The 17,384-nt window shown below is 39.3% G+C and overlaps 2 protein-coding genes across 2 annotated transcripts; both read right to left on the bottom strand.

Annotated features, from left to right (window-relative positions):
- Nucleotides 1-665: 665 nt before the first annotated feature.
- On the bottom strand, nucleotides 666-4,535 carry LOC126665550 (uncharacterized). Its single transcript, XM_050358379.1, has one exon. It carries the CDS (start codon nucleotides 4,533-4,535, stop codon nucleotides 666-668), a length of 3,870 nt encoding a protein of 1,289 aa, XP_050214336.1.
- Nucleotides 4,536-4,603: 68 nt separating this feature from the next.
- On the bottom strand, nucleotides 4,604-5,629 carry LOC126665542 (uncharacterized). The gene has a single exon (XM_050358368.1). It carries the CDS (start codon nucleotides 5,627-5,629, stop codon nucleotides 4,604-4,606), a length of 1,026 nt encoding a protein of 341 aa, XP_050214325.1.
- Between the last annotated feature and the right edge of the window lie 11,755 nt (nucleotides 5,630-17,384).

Raw genomic sequence — 17,384 nt, 5'->3', positions numbered from 1 at the left:
CCTTGTAATTTTTGTGGGGCGTTTTTTACCCTCTTTTTAATATATATCTTTTTTGCATCCTTTATATTTGAGATAGCTAGTTTCTGTGTTCTCTTTATTTTGGGCGATATATATTTTGACCGTGTATTTTCCTTTTTGGGAATGAACTCGTCAGTCCTCCTCTTTGGAAATATTTTAAATAATCAATAATTATGGTAAAGAGACGATATCTGTGGAAATTCCTCGTCCGAGCAAGGGTAAATTAAAATACTTGCATGAATTCAAATACAATACCGTGATGAAATATCACTTGTAGAAATTGAAACACAATGCTGTGATTAAACATCACTTGGAGAAATTGAAATACAATATTGAAACTAAACATCGCTCGACTAATTATGTTAATTCTTAAGGAATAACTAATCATGTTGGATGGTGACCCATTGTCGCTAAATTTTCCTCAAGTTGTTGGCGTTCCATGTCCTTGGTATGATTCTTCCCATGGAGTTAGTGAGCTTAAATGTTCCTTCCTTAATGACCTCGCTGATGGTGTAAGGTCCTTCCCAGTTTGGCTGCAGTTTTCCGCTTCCTGCTTCTCCTTTTTTGACTTCGGTCTTCCGCATGACGAGGTCGCCTAGTTTGAATTTTCTTTTCTTTACATGGCTGTTGAAATGTTTGGCCATCTATTATCTGTAGGCTTCCATCCTGGTATCTGATCTGTTGATTTTTTCAACCAGGAGATCCAGATTGTTCCTGAGCTCTTCTTCGTTTTCTTCTAGGTTTAGCTGGTTGTCCTCTGTCCTTGGTGTGGGTGCGCCGATCTCTACAGGAATTACAGCCTCCGTTCCATAAGCTAGGGCGAATGGAGTTTCGCCCGTTGATTCCCTAGGGGTGGTACGATAGTTCCATAGGACGCTGTAGAGTTCTTCTACCCATCTTCCTTTGTATTCGTCTAATCTTCTTTTTAGTCCGGCCAGTAGAATCCTGTTGGCCACTTCGGTTTGCCCATTTGATTGTGGATGATAAACCGAGGTGAACCTCAAATTGATTTGATATTCGGCACAGAACTTTCTGAATTTCGCTGAGTCGAAATGCTTTCCATTGTCTGTGATTAGCACCTTCGGTATTCCAAACCTGCACAAGATAGATCTAAAGAAAAAGTTAGTTATGCGTTGCTGGGTGATTTTCGCCAGTGGTTCTGCTTCTATCCACTTAGTGAAGTGGTCGATTGCCACTACCAGGAACTTCCGTTGTCCTGTAGCCAAAGGGAGAGGTCCTAGGATATCCATACCCCACTGGGCGAAGGGCCATGCACTGCCGATCGGTTTCATTTCTGAAGCTTGCTTTCTTGGTACCAAAGCATGTTGCTGGCAAGGCCAGCATCCTCTTACTAGCGTTGTAGCTTGTTCTTTCATCGTGGGCCAATAATAGCCTTGTAACAGGGCTTTCCTGACCAGTGTTGATGCTCCGTCATGTGCTCCGCAAGTCCCCTCATGTAATTCTTTCATGATGTACTCTCCTTCTTCTTTGTTCACACATCTTAGCCAGGGATGGGTGAATGACCGTTTGTACAGCTGGCCATTGTATATTCCGAACTTTGATGATAGTATCACTATTCTTTTGGCTTCCTTTCTATCCTCAGGGAGTATTCCATTAGCCAAGTATGCTGTGAGGGGGGTCATCCAGGTTTCTTCTCCTTCTACCATCAGTACTTCGCCTTCTTCAATTTCTTCTTGGAAGCTAGGCTGTCGTTTGATTTCATGAGGGATGTTTCTCATTGAATCGTAATTCTTTGTTGCTGCCCACTTTGCCAATTCGTCTGATCTTCCATTCATTGCTCTAGGTATTTGCTGTAACGACCAAGATTGCCCATTATTGGCAAAGAAGGTTTTGGCTTGCTTGGCGTATTTCTTCAGTGTAGCTTCTTTTACTTCGAAGTTCCCTGAGACTTGGTTCACGACCAGTTGTGAATCACTATAGATCTGGACTTCGGAGATATTGAGTTCTTCGCACAATTGCAACCCTGTTATCAGCGCCTCATATTCCGCAACATTGTTGGAAGATGGAAATTCGAGTCTTGCTGAGTATTCCATTTGGACTCTCCCTGGTCCTTTGAGCACGACTCCGATACCCGCTCCTTCTCCGCAAACTGCTCCATCGACGTGTATCTCCCAGGGAGTCGTTTTGTCCTCCATGGGTTCCTTGAATGTTAATTCTGCGAAGAAGTCGGCTAGTGCTTGAGCTTTCAGTGCTTTTCGAGCTTCATAGATAACGCCCAAGCTTCCTATTTTGACAGCCCATTCTGCTATGCGTCCACTTGTCTCCGCTTTCTGGAGGATTTTTCGTAATGGTTGGTCGGTCCGTACAATGACTTGGTGTCCTTCGAAGTAATGTCGGAGCTTGATGGTGGCGGTGTATACACATAGCGCCAGCTTTTCCAACTTTGGGTATCTTAGCTCCGCATCTCTGAGGACTTTGCTAATGTAGTAGATCGGGTATTGTTCTCCTCCTTTTTCCGATACCAATACTCCTGCTATTGTTTCGTCAGAGCAAGAGATGTATAAATATAATACGTCGCCCGGATCTGGTCTCGCCAAAAGTGGGGGTGAGGAGAGGAAGCTTTTCAATTCCTCGAACGCCTGCTGGCATTCTGCTGTCCATGTGAAGTTCTTGATCTGTTTCAGGGTTTTGAAGAAAGGTAAACATCGTTTGGCCGAGCAAGACATGAATCGACCTAGGGCTGTGATCCGGCCGTTGAGTTTCTGGACTTCGTGAATGGTCCGAGGTGGTGCCATTTTCAGGACTGCTTCAATTTTATCTGGGTTGGCTTCAATCCCACGCTGGGAGACCATGTATCCCAAGAACTTTCCTGCTGGTACTCCAAATACACACTTCTCCGGATTTAGCTTTAATTGGTATCTTTTCAGCGTTTCTAAGACTACCTTCACATCCTCTGGATGGTCTTCAGTCCTGACGCTCTTAATAATCATGTCATCCACATAAACTTCCATGTGTTTTCCAATCTGATCTCTGAATATGAAGTTCACCAACCGCTGATATGTGGCTCCCGCGTTTTTTAGGCCGAACGACATCATCTTATAACAAAATAACCCCTGGTCCGTTACGAAAGCCGTTTTTTCCTGGTCTTCTGATGCCATGGGTATTTGATGGTATCCTGCTTTGGCGTCCAGGAACGCGTATAGGGCGTGGCCCGCCGTGGAGTCCACTAATTGATCGATGCTTGGCAATGGGAAACTGTCTTTAGGACATGCCTTGTTTAGATCTGTGAAGTCTACACACATTCGATAAGTGCCGTTGGACTTTTTCACCATTACCACGTTGGCCACCCACTTTGGGTAATAAGCATCTTTGATCACGTTTGCTTCCTTCAACTTGGCGATTTCTTCTGCAATGGCTAGCTGTTTTTCGGGTGAGTGTCTTCTTTTCTTTTGTACCACGGGCTTTGAGTCGGCCGCTATGTTTAACCGATGGCATATGACATCCGGGTTTACTCCGATCAGTTCGTCTATTGTCCAGGCAAAGGAGTCTCCCAGTGCTCTGAGATTTTCTGTCAGAGACCGCCTGATCCCTTCCTCCAGCTCGTCTCCGACCACTATCTCTTTTCCTGGGGATAGCTCTATCTTCGTGGTTCGCTCATAATGTTCTGCCTTCTCTGTCCTTTCTGGAGGTTCCATTGTTAACACTGACAAAGTTACGTGAACCTTTTTGAGGGCCGTAAAGTATGCCTCTCTTGCTGATTTTTGACATCCTCTGACTTCTGCATCGCCTTCCCTGGTCGGGATTTTCATCAGTAAGTACCTCACGCAAATGGATGCGCACGTGTCGTGTAGTAGTGGCCTTCCCAGGATTGCGTTGTAGGCGAAGTCCATATTGACTACCATGAATTCCGCTCGGACTTCTTTATAGATCTCTCCATCCCCCAGTTGGATGCTTATCTCTAATGATCCTTCCACCTGTACAGATTTGCCTCCCAGTCCTACCAATGGAGTGGATACTCGTGTCAAACTTTCCTTTTTTAGTCCGATCCTTCCAAACACCTCCATCGTGATCATGTTGACCGAACTTCCCGTGTCTACAAGCATCCGGGATACTTTGAAATTGTTTAGTCGCCCCTTGACAACCAGGGCGTCTTCGTGGGGGAGTGATAAGCCATGGCTATCACCTTCTGAAAAAGATATGCTTCCAAACTTCTTTGCTTCTGGTGCACTTGGGCTGACAGAATAGACCGTCCTAGCCGCTTTCTTTCTTGTGGTGTTGCTGTCTCCTCCGGTTGATCCGCCCATTATTACGTTGACCACGCCTGCTGGGTCCGGCCTAGGTCTTCTGGTGGTCTCTTCTTTTCTTTCTTTCTTTCTTTCTGCTTCCATTTCCCTGGTTTCGGCGTCCCTTTTCACGAACTGGGAAAGGGAGCCTCTTTCTATTAATTTCTCTATTTCTTCCTTCAGGTGCCAGCATTCATCTGTGGTGTGGCCGTTATCTCTGTGGAATTCACAGTATTTGCTGTTGTCCCTCTTCCTGGCTGATGAGGCATTCATTTTTCTTGGCCACCTGACCTTCTCCCGGTTGTCTTTCACCCAAAATAATACATTGGTTCTGGTTGTGTTTAGGGGGGTGTATCGCCTGTCCTCGTCCGTTTTCTCTTATTTCTGAAACGGTCGCTGCCTTTTTCCCCGAACCTTTTTCCTATGGGCGATCTATCCCCATTCCTTCTTTCTGAGAATGTTCTTTCTTCCGTCCGTCCATGCCGGTTTTCTATCTCTCTCTGTCCGTCATCCACTCGGATTTGTGTATGCGCGATGGTCATCAACGTAGTGAACGATTTTGGTGATTTAGCCAGCAATTCTTTTCTCAGGTCTGAATTAGTGGTCCCGTTGAGCAATGCTGTATAGGCGATCTCCTGACTCAGTTCTTCTATCTGCATCGCCTCCTTGTTGAACCTTTCTATATATTTCCTGAGTGTTTCTCCGTCTCTTTGCATGATGGCTAGCAGGTCCGTGGACAACTTCTTTTGAGGAATGCATGCTACGAATCTGGCCTGAAATAAACCTGAGAATTGCTTGAATGTTTGTATCGAGCCTGGCTTCAAGCTTTGGTACCATTCCTGTGCCAGACCTTTCAGGGTAGTGGGAAACAGTTTGCACAATACATGATCCAGGTTTGTCTGAACATTGATTACTGCTTGGAATTTATGCACATGGCTCTTGGGGCAACCGGTCCCATCATAAGATTCCAAATTTGGAGGATACTTGAATTTAGCAGGGAACTCGTGAGAGATGATGAGATCTGTAAGAGGTGAATCACTCCGAAGGGAGGTATCTACGTCTTCACATCTTATCCCGAGCCTGCTCATGACCTGACGTACTTTTTCCTCCAGACGTTCTTCTCTTTCCTTGGGAGCGTGTTGTTCTTCCATCCACCTTTCCTCGTCCGGGATTGTTATGGGGGCGTTTTGTCTCTGGGCAGAGTTGTCCGGCGTCTTTTCTAGTCCGAGCGGTTCCTTTCCCTTATCTAAGGATGACGTCGACTTCTCTGCAGATGATTTTGTTGATTTGGGCTCTTGCGATTGTAACGATACTGTCTGTTTGATGTCTTTGAGTAAACTGGTGATCTCTAGGAAAGCTTTGAACATCGCCTGACTACTGATGGGCTCTTCATTCGACGTTCCAGTGATTGGAGGTGCCGTCTGTCTTATCGCATGAGGGTCACTGGTTTCTCCTTCTTCACTGCCTGGGGGAAACAGAATTTAGGGCCGGCGGTTCTGTTTCCCTGTCTCCTCTGTTGGTGGCTGGCGGGATATCATCTCCCGGGGGATCCATTCTGGAAAAGCAAAGTCTGAAAAAATAAGGAACGACGAAACTAATAAGTTCCACGCTCACCGCACCAAATGATACAGGTCGATCTTAAAGGGTCGCCCGTACTGTTTCTCCTGCACAAGTAACAGATGTAAGCTCAAGGGACCCCAGGCTGGTTTAGCCTGGAAGCCGCTCCGATGCTTAAGTCAATAAGGGTTTTTTAGTGAGTAAGTGAGTGTTGAAGTGTTTAAGTCTTTTTCTGCGTACCTTTCCCAGCATTCTGCGGCTTCCTTTTATAGTGAGTTTATGGCAGTTGTCATCTGGTAAATCGTGGGTTTGTCCCACGATTTCTGATGATGGTTAAGGCACGTTCTCCGATTATCCCGGGTAGTGGAGATAAGGGAACGAAGTGGACGAGGTAAGCTTGATATCGATCGGGCGAAGTCTAATTAAGACCGAGCTGGGCGATATTTATATCATATCTGGGCGATATTCCTTTCGGGGTGCAAAGTGGGCGAGTATAGCGTTTCCTAGGCGATGCTTGGAGTTCGGATATTCTTAGGTCGGTATCACTGGGGTTACATCCGGCCTTAAGGAAAAAATTTGTGTGGTTTGTTGCATAGGTGTGAAGTATGAGGCTGGTTGGATGTTCCCCGACAATGGCATTCCCCACGGGTATTGGGTGGTGATCCCAGATGTGGTGCCTAAATGTGTTCCGCCTCCAGATGTCGTTGCCGGGCAGAACGAGCTATCTCCGGTAGCTCTTCGTGGTGGTGCATTGAGTCCATCTCCAGTCACATTATCGTGTGTGTCACGTTCTCTAGTTGAGTGGTCGTCTCGTTCTATCCTACTCATCCTATCGCCCTCTGGTGAGATAGAAAGGGGGAAACTTTCTTACTTTCTTTCCCACAGACAGCGCCAAATGATAACTTGTGAAACTACGGTTGCTCTCTGATCCGGTGATGACTTCGCGATCGTACCTAAAAGGCACAATATAACCGTTAGAAGGGTGCCGGAATGAGATTCCGGCAAACCACTCCGACGGTCTAGTTAGTCGATGTTTCAGTGAGAGAAAGAATAAGAAGTGAAAGTGTAATACCCTGTAAGTTCAGGTGCCGTTTAGTGCAACGTGTCCGGCAGAAAAGGACCGGAGTTGCAAAGATAAAGATATGGGATATTAAAGAAAAGGATAATATGGAGTAAGACGTATATGTTTGAAGATTAGAATAAGAAAATAAGGAAAAATATCAAGAAAAGTTACAAACTAGAGTTCAGGGACTAAAGTGGTAATTTAACCAGTTAAGTCCGAAAATGAAATTATTTCGCCAAGGTCCGCGAAATGTTTTATAGTATTGGTGGTAAAAGTTTCAGGTCAATCAGAGACCTTTTAAAATTTGGACGCGGATTCATTTTGGGCTAAATTGTCAATTTTGAAGAGTTCAAGGACCAAAGTGCAAATTAGCCAATTTAGCCTCGAGAATAGAAATTGGAAGATTATCGACGGAAATAATTATTTTTGGAGTAATATTATTTATTGGGATATAAATAATACGTAGACAATCGAGTTAAAAGGATAATTTAACCGTTTGGTTAAATTAGAAAGTTTAAAAGAGAAATGGTTTAAGTTAAAGAAATGAAGGATTAAAAGAGTACATTAGCCAAGATATATATATATGTTTCTTAAGAAGAAGGAAAGAAAGAATGATCAGGAGCAGACGAAGAAAGAAAACGGCGATCACTTCGATCCGTCGCGGTTTCGCCATTTCTCGTCCGAATCGAGTGATTCTCGCGCCGATGGATTGAGAATTCGATTCTCTATCTTCTACGAGCGTCAATCGAGGTAAGCTTGACGTTTTGGTTTAAGGTTTCGAGCGGTTTTATCGTTTTAACGATTTTGGATTCGAATTTGACGTTTTTGAAGTTATTATGACGTTTTTGAAGAAACCGAGATATGGGTTTTGAGTATGGATGTGTGAAGCATGTCGGAATGGTGATAAAACCCCGGAAATCAACTTCCGAGGAGCTGTGCACGTGGTGCACGACCGTGTACCACGGGTGCACGAACGTGTACTGAAAGTACACGAACGTGCACCTAGCAAGGTACACGATCGTGTACCTAAAGTACACGAACGTGCACTTTTCATGGTGCACGAACGTGTACTAGAAGTACACGAACGTGCCCCTGAGGTGCACGAACGTGCACTTGGTTGCACGATCGTGAACCCACCTCGGGGCACGCCCGTGTACCCCGGCTCGTATTCACGAGTGTATGACGTCTATTTGATCTAGAGATTTGATATTTTCGAGAAAATTGGATTAAAATATTATCAAAGTCAAGAGTCGTATCGGGAATACGATCATATCGAACTAAGTTTATAACTTAGAGTTTTAGTATTAAGTTTACGATGATGGATTAAACGTACATATGATTTGAATAGGAAGTGGATACATCGACGAGGTACGAGATCGACGAGCTGGAATAGTTAAAAGAGTGAATGACGTGTGGAGCTTACGTTTGGATATAAGGAATAGCGATCGTTGTGAGTTAAACTTTACTTTGAGTATTATTACGCAATAGATAGTTTTTATATTATAAATATAATATTAAACTACATCGCATGCTATAGTATTTTATCGATAGAAATGAATTTGTACATCGTATTATCGAATATATATAGATTGTGAAAACTAGTATATGATCCGGGGGAAACAAGCTACCTATTGGGTGTCAATAGGCTGTGTGATCACCAGCGTCCGGGTAAGTCATAGATAGAGATTTCATGGGTCGTCTATCATACTTGTTTGTGCATGCGATACAGAGCCTATCTGGTTGAACTATCCCGGGGCCTGTATCTGCGAGTCGGCTGGTTGAACTATCCCGGACTCATATCGATCGTTCGTTAGATGTTGTGATAATGTTCATTATGCATACTAAGATATTAGGGTTTCGATCGGATCAAATGCTCGAAGTATAATATGTTTGTATATATGTGTTTTGTTTTAAATGCGATGTTATTTTCTATTATACCCTAGTAATGTGTTTTCTCACTCAGTATTTCCCCAAATACTGACCCCTCACATTGATGTTTTCAGGTGTTTAGAGTCGGATCAGACAGACCGTCTTTGGTGTGCTGAGTACGAGTCCCCTTGGTGCTGCAGTAGTATACGTGTGACGAGTCTTAGCCTAGTATAGTTAGGTTTTATAGGTTGTGTACGTATTTAATGTTTGTTTGATGTGACGTCTTTTGGTTGTCAGTTTTGTATTGATCGATAGACGGGCTAGTACGTACAAGTTACGGAAGTGAGATGCCCACTATGGTTGTATCGATGATGTGATATATATGATGTACGTTATGATTGTAAACGTGTCTTCTTATTACATGTTTATAGGATAGTTGTGTTTGCGTTTCCGCGAAAAAGTTAGAGTGGTTTTAGGCTTGCTACGGGTTTCGGAGCTACCACTCCCATTCCCTAGCGCCGGTCTCGGCTCAATAATTTGGGTCGTGACAAAGTTGGTATCAGAGCAGTTGGTCCAGTTACCTCTGCTAATATGTGATTTGAGTGCAGTTAGTCCATGATACCACTGCAAGTCTGTGATTGATGTATGTTTGTTCCTAGGTATTAGGTCATTAGACTAAGTTAGGAACTACTGCAGCTATAGAATTGAACCATGTCTGATCCAAGTCGTTTGTATTATTTGTTTTATGATCGAGCTGATTGATAGTAAATTATTGATTAATCGAGAATTTTTGTTCGTTTCATTATGATAAGTATGATCGATGGATTGTGAAATTCTTGTTTGTTCCATTATGATAAATATAATCGATAGATTTGTGAAATCTTTGTCTGTTCCTTTGCAAAATACGACGTATAGATGGTATCGAAATTGAGTTATCGAAATCAATCGAAGGGTTATGGTATGCATGAAGAAGAAGTATGAAGTTACAGAAGTGGAAGAACCTACCGTGTACAGAGTTTAAATGTCTAGAGAACTTACAAAACTCGAAGTTTAAAACTTTTTGAAAGTTGTTTGTGTAAACGATTTTGAAAACATAGTTGTGCCTAGACCCGCGATAGTCATCGATAAGTGCCACGACATTGATAGAAGTGCATCACTACATATATCTGTACATACATCAATAGGACATGCATCATATGCATTATGTTCGGACGAAAAGGTGAGATGTGGCAACTCTTTGGGGATGAGAGACGTCATCACCCTAGTGCACAATTTTGTTAAAATGAAAATGAAATTTGATTTAAAGTTCAAAATGAATCGTTTTATCGAAAGAGTTTTGAAAGAGTTTTGTTTTCATGTAAGTATACCTAGACCAGAACTCTGTGACGGAAGTGAAGTGCTCGCGAGCCAGCTGCGATCAAGACCAAGAAGCGAATGAATACGTATCGTTGCGAAAATATAGACGTTATGCTTCTAGAATATGAACTTAGTTTCGAGTTAACGAGCTAGTATATAGTTAAGACCGTGAATACGTTGGACAGTGATATGTATCCGATTAGTGGTAAGTTAGAAAGTAAGTATCTCTTTGACGGGATGTCAAAGATCTTAAACAAGGATATAAGAGAAGAAGTGGATATGAAGGATGAAGTTTGTATAAGAGAAGTGAATGATAGATGTACGTGAATAGCGGAATGAAAATGATTGGACGGTGAACTAGGACGTTCACATTGTATGATAGGAGTATGAAAAGAGGATAGTTGAGTATAGGAATCGATTTATAGTTTATGCTTTGAAGATAGAAGATTGCCCTTATGATAAGATGAGGTGGATATTGTGTGATATTAGAAAGACGTCGGATTTAATAAGGATATCGGCGATAGATGTACAAGGATAGGAGCGACGAGTCAAGAAAGCGTGTGATGGAATACAAAGTACATAGTATTGAATGTTAAACAAGGAACAAATGAAAAGGGTCAAGGGTTTAAGATAAGTAAAAAGGTTGTATGAAAATTCGAGGACGAATTTTTATAAGGGGGGAAGAATGTAATACCCTGTAAGTTCAGGTGCCGTTTAGTGCAACGTGTCCGGCAGAAAAGGACCGGAGTTGCAAAGATAAAGATATGGGATATTAAAGAAAAGGATAATATGGAGTAAGACGTATATGTTTGAAGATTAGAATAAGAAAATAAGGAAAAATATCAAGAAAAGTTACAAACTAGAGTTCAGGGACTAAAGTGGTAATTTAACCAGTTAAGTCCGAAAATGAAATTATTTCGCCAAGGTCCGCGAAATGTTTTATAGTATTGGTGGTAAAAGTTTCAGGTCAATCAGAGACCTTTTAAAATTTGGACGCGGATTCATTTTGGGCTAAATTGTCAATTTTGAAGAGTTCAAGGACCAAAGTGCAAATTAGCCAATTTAGCCTCGAGAATAGAAATTGGAAGATTATCGACGGAAATAATTATTTTTGGAGTAATATTATTTATTGGGATATAAATAATACGTAGACAATCGAGTTAAAAGGATAATTTAACCGTTTGGTTAAATTAGAAAGTTTAAAAGAGAAATGGTTTAAGTTAAAGAAATGAAGGATTAAAAGAGTACATTAGCCAAGATATATATATATGTTTCTTAAGAAGAAGGAAAGAAAGAATGATCAGGAGCAGACGAAGAAAGAAAACGGCGATCACTTCGATCCGTCGCGGTTTCGCCATTTCTCGTCCGAATCGAGTGATTCTCGCGCCGATGGATTGAGAATTCGATTCTCTATCTTCTACGAGCGTCAATCGAGGTAAGCTTGACGTTTTGGTTTAAGGTTTCGAGCGGTTTTATCGTTTTAACGATTTTGGATTCGAATTTGACGTTTTTGAAGTTATTATGACGTTTTTGAAGAAACCGAGATATGGGTTTTGAGTATGGATGTGTGAAGCATGTCGGAATGGTGATAAAACCCCGGAAATCAACTTCCGAGGAGCTGTGCACGTGGTGCACGACCGTGTACCACGGGTGCACGAACGTGTACTGAAAGTACACGAACGTGCACCTAGCAAGGTACACGATCGTGTACCTAAAGTACACGAACGTGCACTTTTCATGGTGCACGAACGTGTACTAGAAGTACACGAACGTGCCCCTGAGGTGCACGAACGTGCACTTGGTTGCACGATCGTGAACCCACCTCGGGGCACGCCCGTGTACCCCGGCTCGTATTCACGAGTGTATGACGTCTATTTGATCTAGAGATTTGATATTTTCGAGAAAATTGGATTAAAATATTATCAAAGTCAAGAGTCGTATCGGGAATACGATCATATCGAACTAAGTTTATAACTTAGAGTTTTAGTATTAAGTTTACGATGATGGATTAAACGTACATATGATTTGAATAGGAAGTGGATACATCGACGAGGTACGAGATCGACGAGCTGGAATAGTTAAAAGAGTGAATGACGTGTGGAGCTTACGTTTGGATATAAGGAATAGCGATCGTTGTGAGTTAAACTTTACTTTGAGTATTATTACGCAATAGATAGTTTTTATATTATAAATATAATATTAAACTACATCGCATGCTATAGTATTTTATCGATAGAAATGAATTTGTACATCGTATTATCGAATATATATAGATTGTGAAAACTAGTATATGATCCGGGGGAAACAAGCTACCTATTGGGTGTCAATAGGCTGTGTGATCACCAGCGTCCGGGTAAGTCATAGATAGAGATTTCATGGGTCGTCTATCATACTTGTTTGTGCATGCGATACAGAGCCTATCTGGTTGAACTATCCCGGGGCCTGTATCTGCGAGTCGGCTGGTTGAACTATCCCGGACTCATATCGATCGTTCGTTAGATGTTGTGATAATGTTCATTATGCATACTAAGATATTAGGGTTTCGATCGGATCAAATGCTCGAAGTATAATATGTTTGTATATATGTGTTTTGTTTTAAATGCGATGTTATTTTCTATTATACCCTAGTAATGTGTTTTCTCACTCAGTATTTCCCCAAATACTGACCCCTCACATTGATGTTTTCAGGTGTTTAGAGTCGGATCAGACAGACCGTCTTTGGTGTGCTGAGTACGAGTCCCCTTGGTGCTGCAGTAGTATACGTGTGACGAGTCTTAGCCTAGTATAGTTAGGTTTTATAGGTTGTGTACGTATTTAATGTTTGTTTGATGTGACGTCTTTTGGTTGTCAGTTTTGTATTGATCGATAGACGGGCTAGTACGTACAAGTTACGGAAGTGAGATGCCCACTATGGTTGTATCGATGATGTGATATATATGATGTACGTTATGATTGTAAACGTGTCTTCTTATTACATGTTTATAGGATAGTTGTGTTTGCGTTTCCGCGAAAAAGTTAGAGTGGTTTTAGGCTTGCTACGGGTTTCGGAGCTACCACTCCCATTCCCTAGCGCCGGTCTCGGCTCAATAATTTGGGTCGTGACAGAAAGGGAGTTAAGAGTTGAGAGAAAAAAGAGAATTAACCTTTTCACCTACTTTTTCTTAGCCTTTTATATTATGCCTTTGTTTCTCTTTGTTTGGGCCGACAAGTCTGACCTCATTTTTTTTGTCTGTGCAGAAGTTGTCTGGAATGTCAGGGTACGGTTTGACAGATTTTTTCGGTGTGGTCAGAGTGGTTGTGCTCGGTGAATCCGAGATGTGATTAATTCGGTGAACCCGATTTAGGCCTTTGCTCCGATCTTGGTTGTGTTATGTGACTTGGCTTGCTTCGGTTTTATTTTGGCTGTTCAGTTAGATGTGATTCGGCTCGGTTTTCCTGTCATTGTTCGGTTTTATTTGTGGACTGTCTCTTATTGAGGTCGGTTTATTTGTAATCAATTACCAATTATTTACGACAATGTTTTATTAGCAGCAACATGCCACAATTTTAATTTTTGCTGCTATATGTTAATAACAGCAATTTTATCACTTTTAGCAGCAAATATATTTACTGCTCATGATACTACCTTAATAAAGGAGCAATATAAATATTCATCTGTTTGTTAAGGTTCTACTTGAAGAAGAAAGAAAAAGTTCATCTACTTATTCTTCAAAATCGCATTTCATCATCACTTTCATCTTTCAAATTGAATGACAAACTTTCAAAATTGTTACTAACATCATCAATAGTGCCACTTTCAAATGAAACATTCATGTCAATATTATTTCTTGTGGAGCATAATTGTATCAACGCGACCAAAACTGTCAAAACGAATAAAATCAATATTTTTCTGATATATGTAATTCATAATCACTTTCTCTTTCTTCATCTAATAAGACAAGAATAACAAATAAAAATTTAATGAATTATAAGAAGTGGCAATTACAATAATTTTATATTTAGGACATGCAAACCTCGAGTTTGTGCTTGACTTATGAATTATTCATATGCTGGAATCGCATCCCCCTTATAAACTGCATTATCTAATTCTTCCATGTCAAGTTTTTGCGGTGGATCCTTTTCCTCTATCCAAAAATCAATTTTGTTGATGCATTCATAGTCTACCGGGTCATAAGATCTTTTCTTGTAATACAGTCTAAAAATATAACATAAAAATTATTTATATATAACAAATTAACAACAAACAATTTTCACCAAAAAATACTTAAAAAGAAAACTAATTTAATATCTATCTTTAAGGCGCAAATTATAATTGATAAACAAGATCATTTAATTTCTTATGCTCCAACCTGTTTTTTTTAGTGTGAATACGATCAAATAAACTCCAATTTCTTTCACATCCAGAAGAAGACGATTTTTGACTAAAAATTTCAATGACTAGTTTTTGCTAGATTTGGGCACTATGACCTAATAATTTCCACCATTAATCTATATATTTAAAAAAAACATTAAGACATGTTACTAAAAATGAGGTATAAAGTTAAATAAGTTATAAACTATATATTACAATTAATAATTTGAGTATCTTACATGGCTGTAATATTTTACACAAAGTTAGAGCAGCTTGTCGACTAAAACTTTTCAAGCGATCTCGATATATTTTTATTTTAGCCATTGCACCACTACCATTAGAGTATACACTTTTTGAATCAAGCAAATCAAGAAGACCCCTTATAATCTCAATTTTTTGCAGAAGCTTGCATCATAATGAAAGTAGGATTTAACAAATATGCAGCTACATGAACATCACGACGAAGGTGCTTATCCCATCGATCATCAATAATTTGAACATATGTTTGACTATTTTGTGTGCCTTACGCATTCCTTCATAAACATAACCCATTGACGGCTTCTCATCTGAATCCACCACTCGTAAAAGTCTAATAAGAGGAACAACAATCTTCACCATTACCAAACAGTCATTCCAAAAACTTATTGTCCATAAATGAACTACTTTTCCTTTAGCACTTTTTGACAACTTGTGATTTGTGTAAAATGTACTTATCATTAGAGCTTGCAAATCATACTTATGGTCATAAAGATTTTTTTTAATGTAATAAAAGTAGTAGCAAATCGAGTTACCGCTGGCCGTACAATATCCTTCCAACCTGACCTTCTCCGTAACCATGATAAAAAATAATATGGTTATATACAAAATAGTTATCTTAGAAGCATTAGATGCAAGAAAAGCCACATGATCCATACTACTTATATCATTCAAAATAAGATTTATGCAATCTGACGCACAAGGAGACTAGTAAATATTATCATACTTTTCATGCAAGAAAAGCCACATAATCCAAAGTAAACCACCTCTCTTCCTTCCTACATTGATGTTGTGTTCGACATTCGATTAGGTTTAATTATACAACCATGTCTATCTTTCAATTCATGGATCTTACTTTGGGTTTTATATAAAAAAAATTGGAATGTTGATGCGTTATGAATCTAGAAAATCCAACAGAAGTCTTATTATTAGACTTAAGACCTCTATTAAACACATAGCATACAATCAATAAAATTTCACCCAATCAATTAGAAGCAACGCCATAGTTCAATAAACATGCTTGATTCATATTCACTTTCTCTATCACTGCGAAATCTTTTTATTTTCTTATTAAATTGATCTGCAGTTTCTGTTACAAATAACTTAAGCATGTCAAGCATAACTTTATATATTTCATCAAATACACAAAGGTAAAATCAAAACAACCATTTATAAAAATGATAAAATTTTACCATTTTTTGTCAATATTACGTTAAGTTCATATGTATCTAAATGAATCAATCTAAAGAATAAAAAAATCAAAAATCAAATTCTTTCTAATCATAGGAATGTGCATCACATCCTTCGAATCAAAGTCTTTCATGAAGTAAACTTTCATTCTACACTTTCAATTCCAGCAACTATAGTGGTGCAAGTGTCACATAAAAAACTGTTCCAGTCATTTCTAACAAGTGATTATGGTCTTACATTTTGGTTTCTTTAAAAGGATACAATTGTTATTATTTTTAAGATTATTTATGGTTCTGATATAAGATTCATCCTTTTTCGCAACAAAAAAATTATGAAATATTTAACATGATTACATCATGATATATGACACTGACAAGTCACCTCAAATCAAGTACAATCATGTACAGTCATATCAAAAAAGTTATTCATGTAAGTCGTCCATAACTAAAAAAATATATTCATGTACGTCCATAACCAAAAAGAATAGTTAGGTAATTGACCTGGATGAATTAGGTTTACATATAATACCACATATCCAAACAAATATCACGGAATTACATGACATACTATTAATTCAAAAATAGCCTTATTAGTGTATGTTAATAATATGTTGAATGACTTATAAATAGATCATTAAAATTATTTTAATTAAATCTGAAATAATTTAATTTTTTCATTCAACCTGGTAAGGAAATAAAATTATAGGGGCTAAATTGACCTTTATTCCATCATAACAAAATTACATGTGCACATTCATTCAAAAAATACATACCAATCCATAAATAATGGTGTAGAAAAGATATTAGAAATTAAATTGACCTTATAGCCATATAATCATGGCATTTAATGCCATCGTTATGTTAAAGTCTAGTAAATGCAATCAAATGATCAAACTGCAGAGAAAATAAATTGAATACTCTCATATATATCTCCTAACAAATTTTATTTGCATGTATGAAATAACACACAACGATTTACACTTATGTCATCAAACCATTACACAAATTTTAAATTTTATGTTTGGGTTGCATAGACATGAAAAAATAAAATAAAATTTATAATGAGAATCTCAGTTGAAATTATTAGATTTTCTATTTAGAAACATCTTAAAAAAAAGACATTTCACAACGACAAAATAAACTGATCAAAATATTTAAATCGCATGAAAATTATGAGACAAAATAATCTTGCTAATTTACACAAACAAATTTCACCAATAATTAATATACCCAACTCCAGAAGTCTCATCAGTAATAATGGCAAAAGAAATTGTCTTAAAATAGTTAAAACAATTAAATAAATTGGAACGAAATTACCGAATGAATAATCTGGCCGAGTCTCAGACTAAGTCGCTATCTTTAAGACGTTTCACGACACTGTCTAAATGGTGCAAGACAGATGATCAACCACGTGGTCCCCAGGATAAAACGGCCACACTTTCGGATGGGTACTGCACTGTACCAAACCGTTCTAATAACAC

Source organism: Mercurialis annua, linkage group LG1-X (assembly GCF_937616625.2).
Source record: "Mercurialis annua linkage group LG1-X, ddMerAnnu1.2, whole genome shotgun sequence".
NCBI classification, from domain to species: Eukaryota; Viridiplantae; Streptophyta; class Magnoliopsida; order Malpighiales; family Euphorbiaceae; genus Mercurialis; species Mercurialis annua.
The sequence above is the reverse complement of the archived record's forward strand: the minus strand, read 5'-3'. Positions and strand labels throughout refer to the sequence as shown.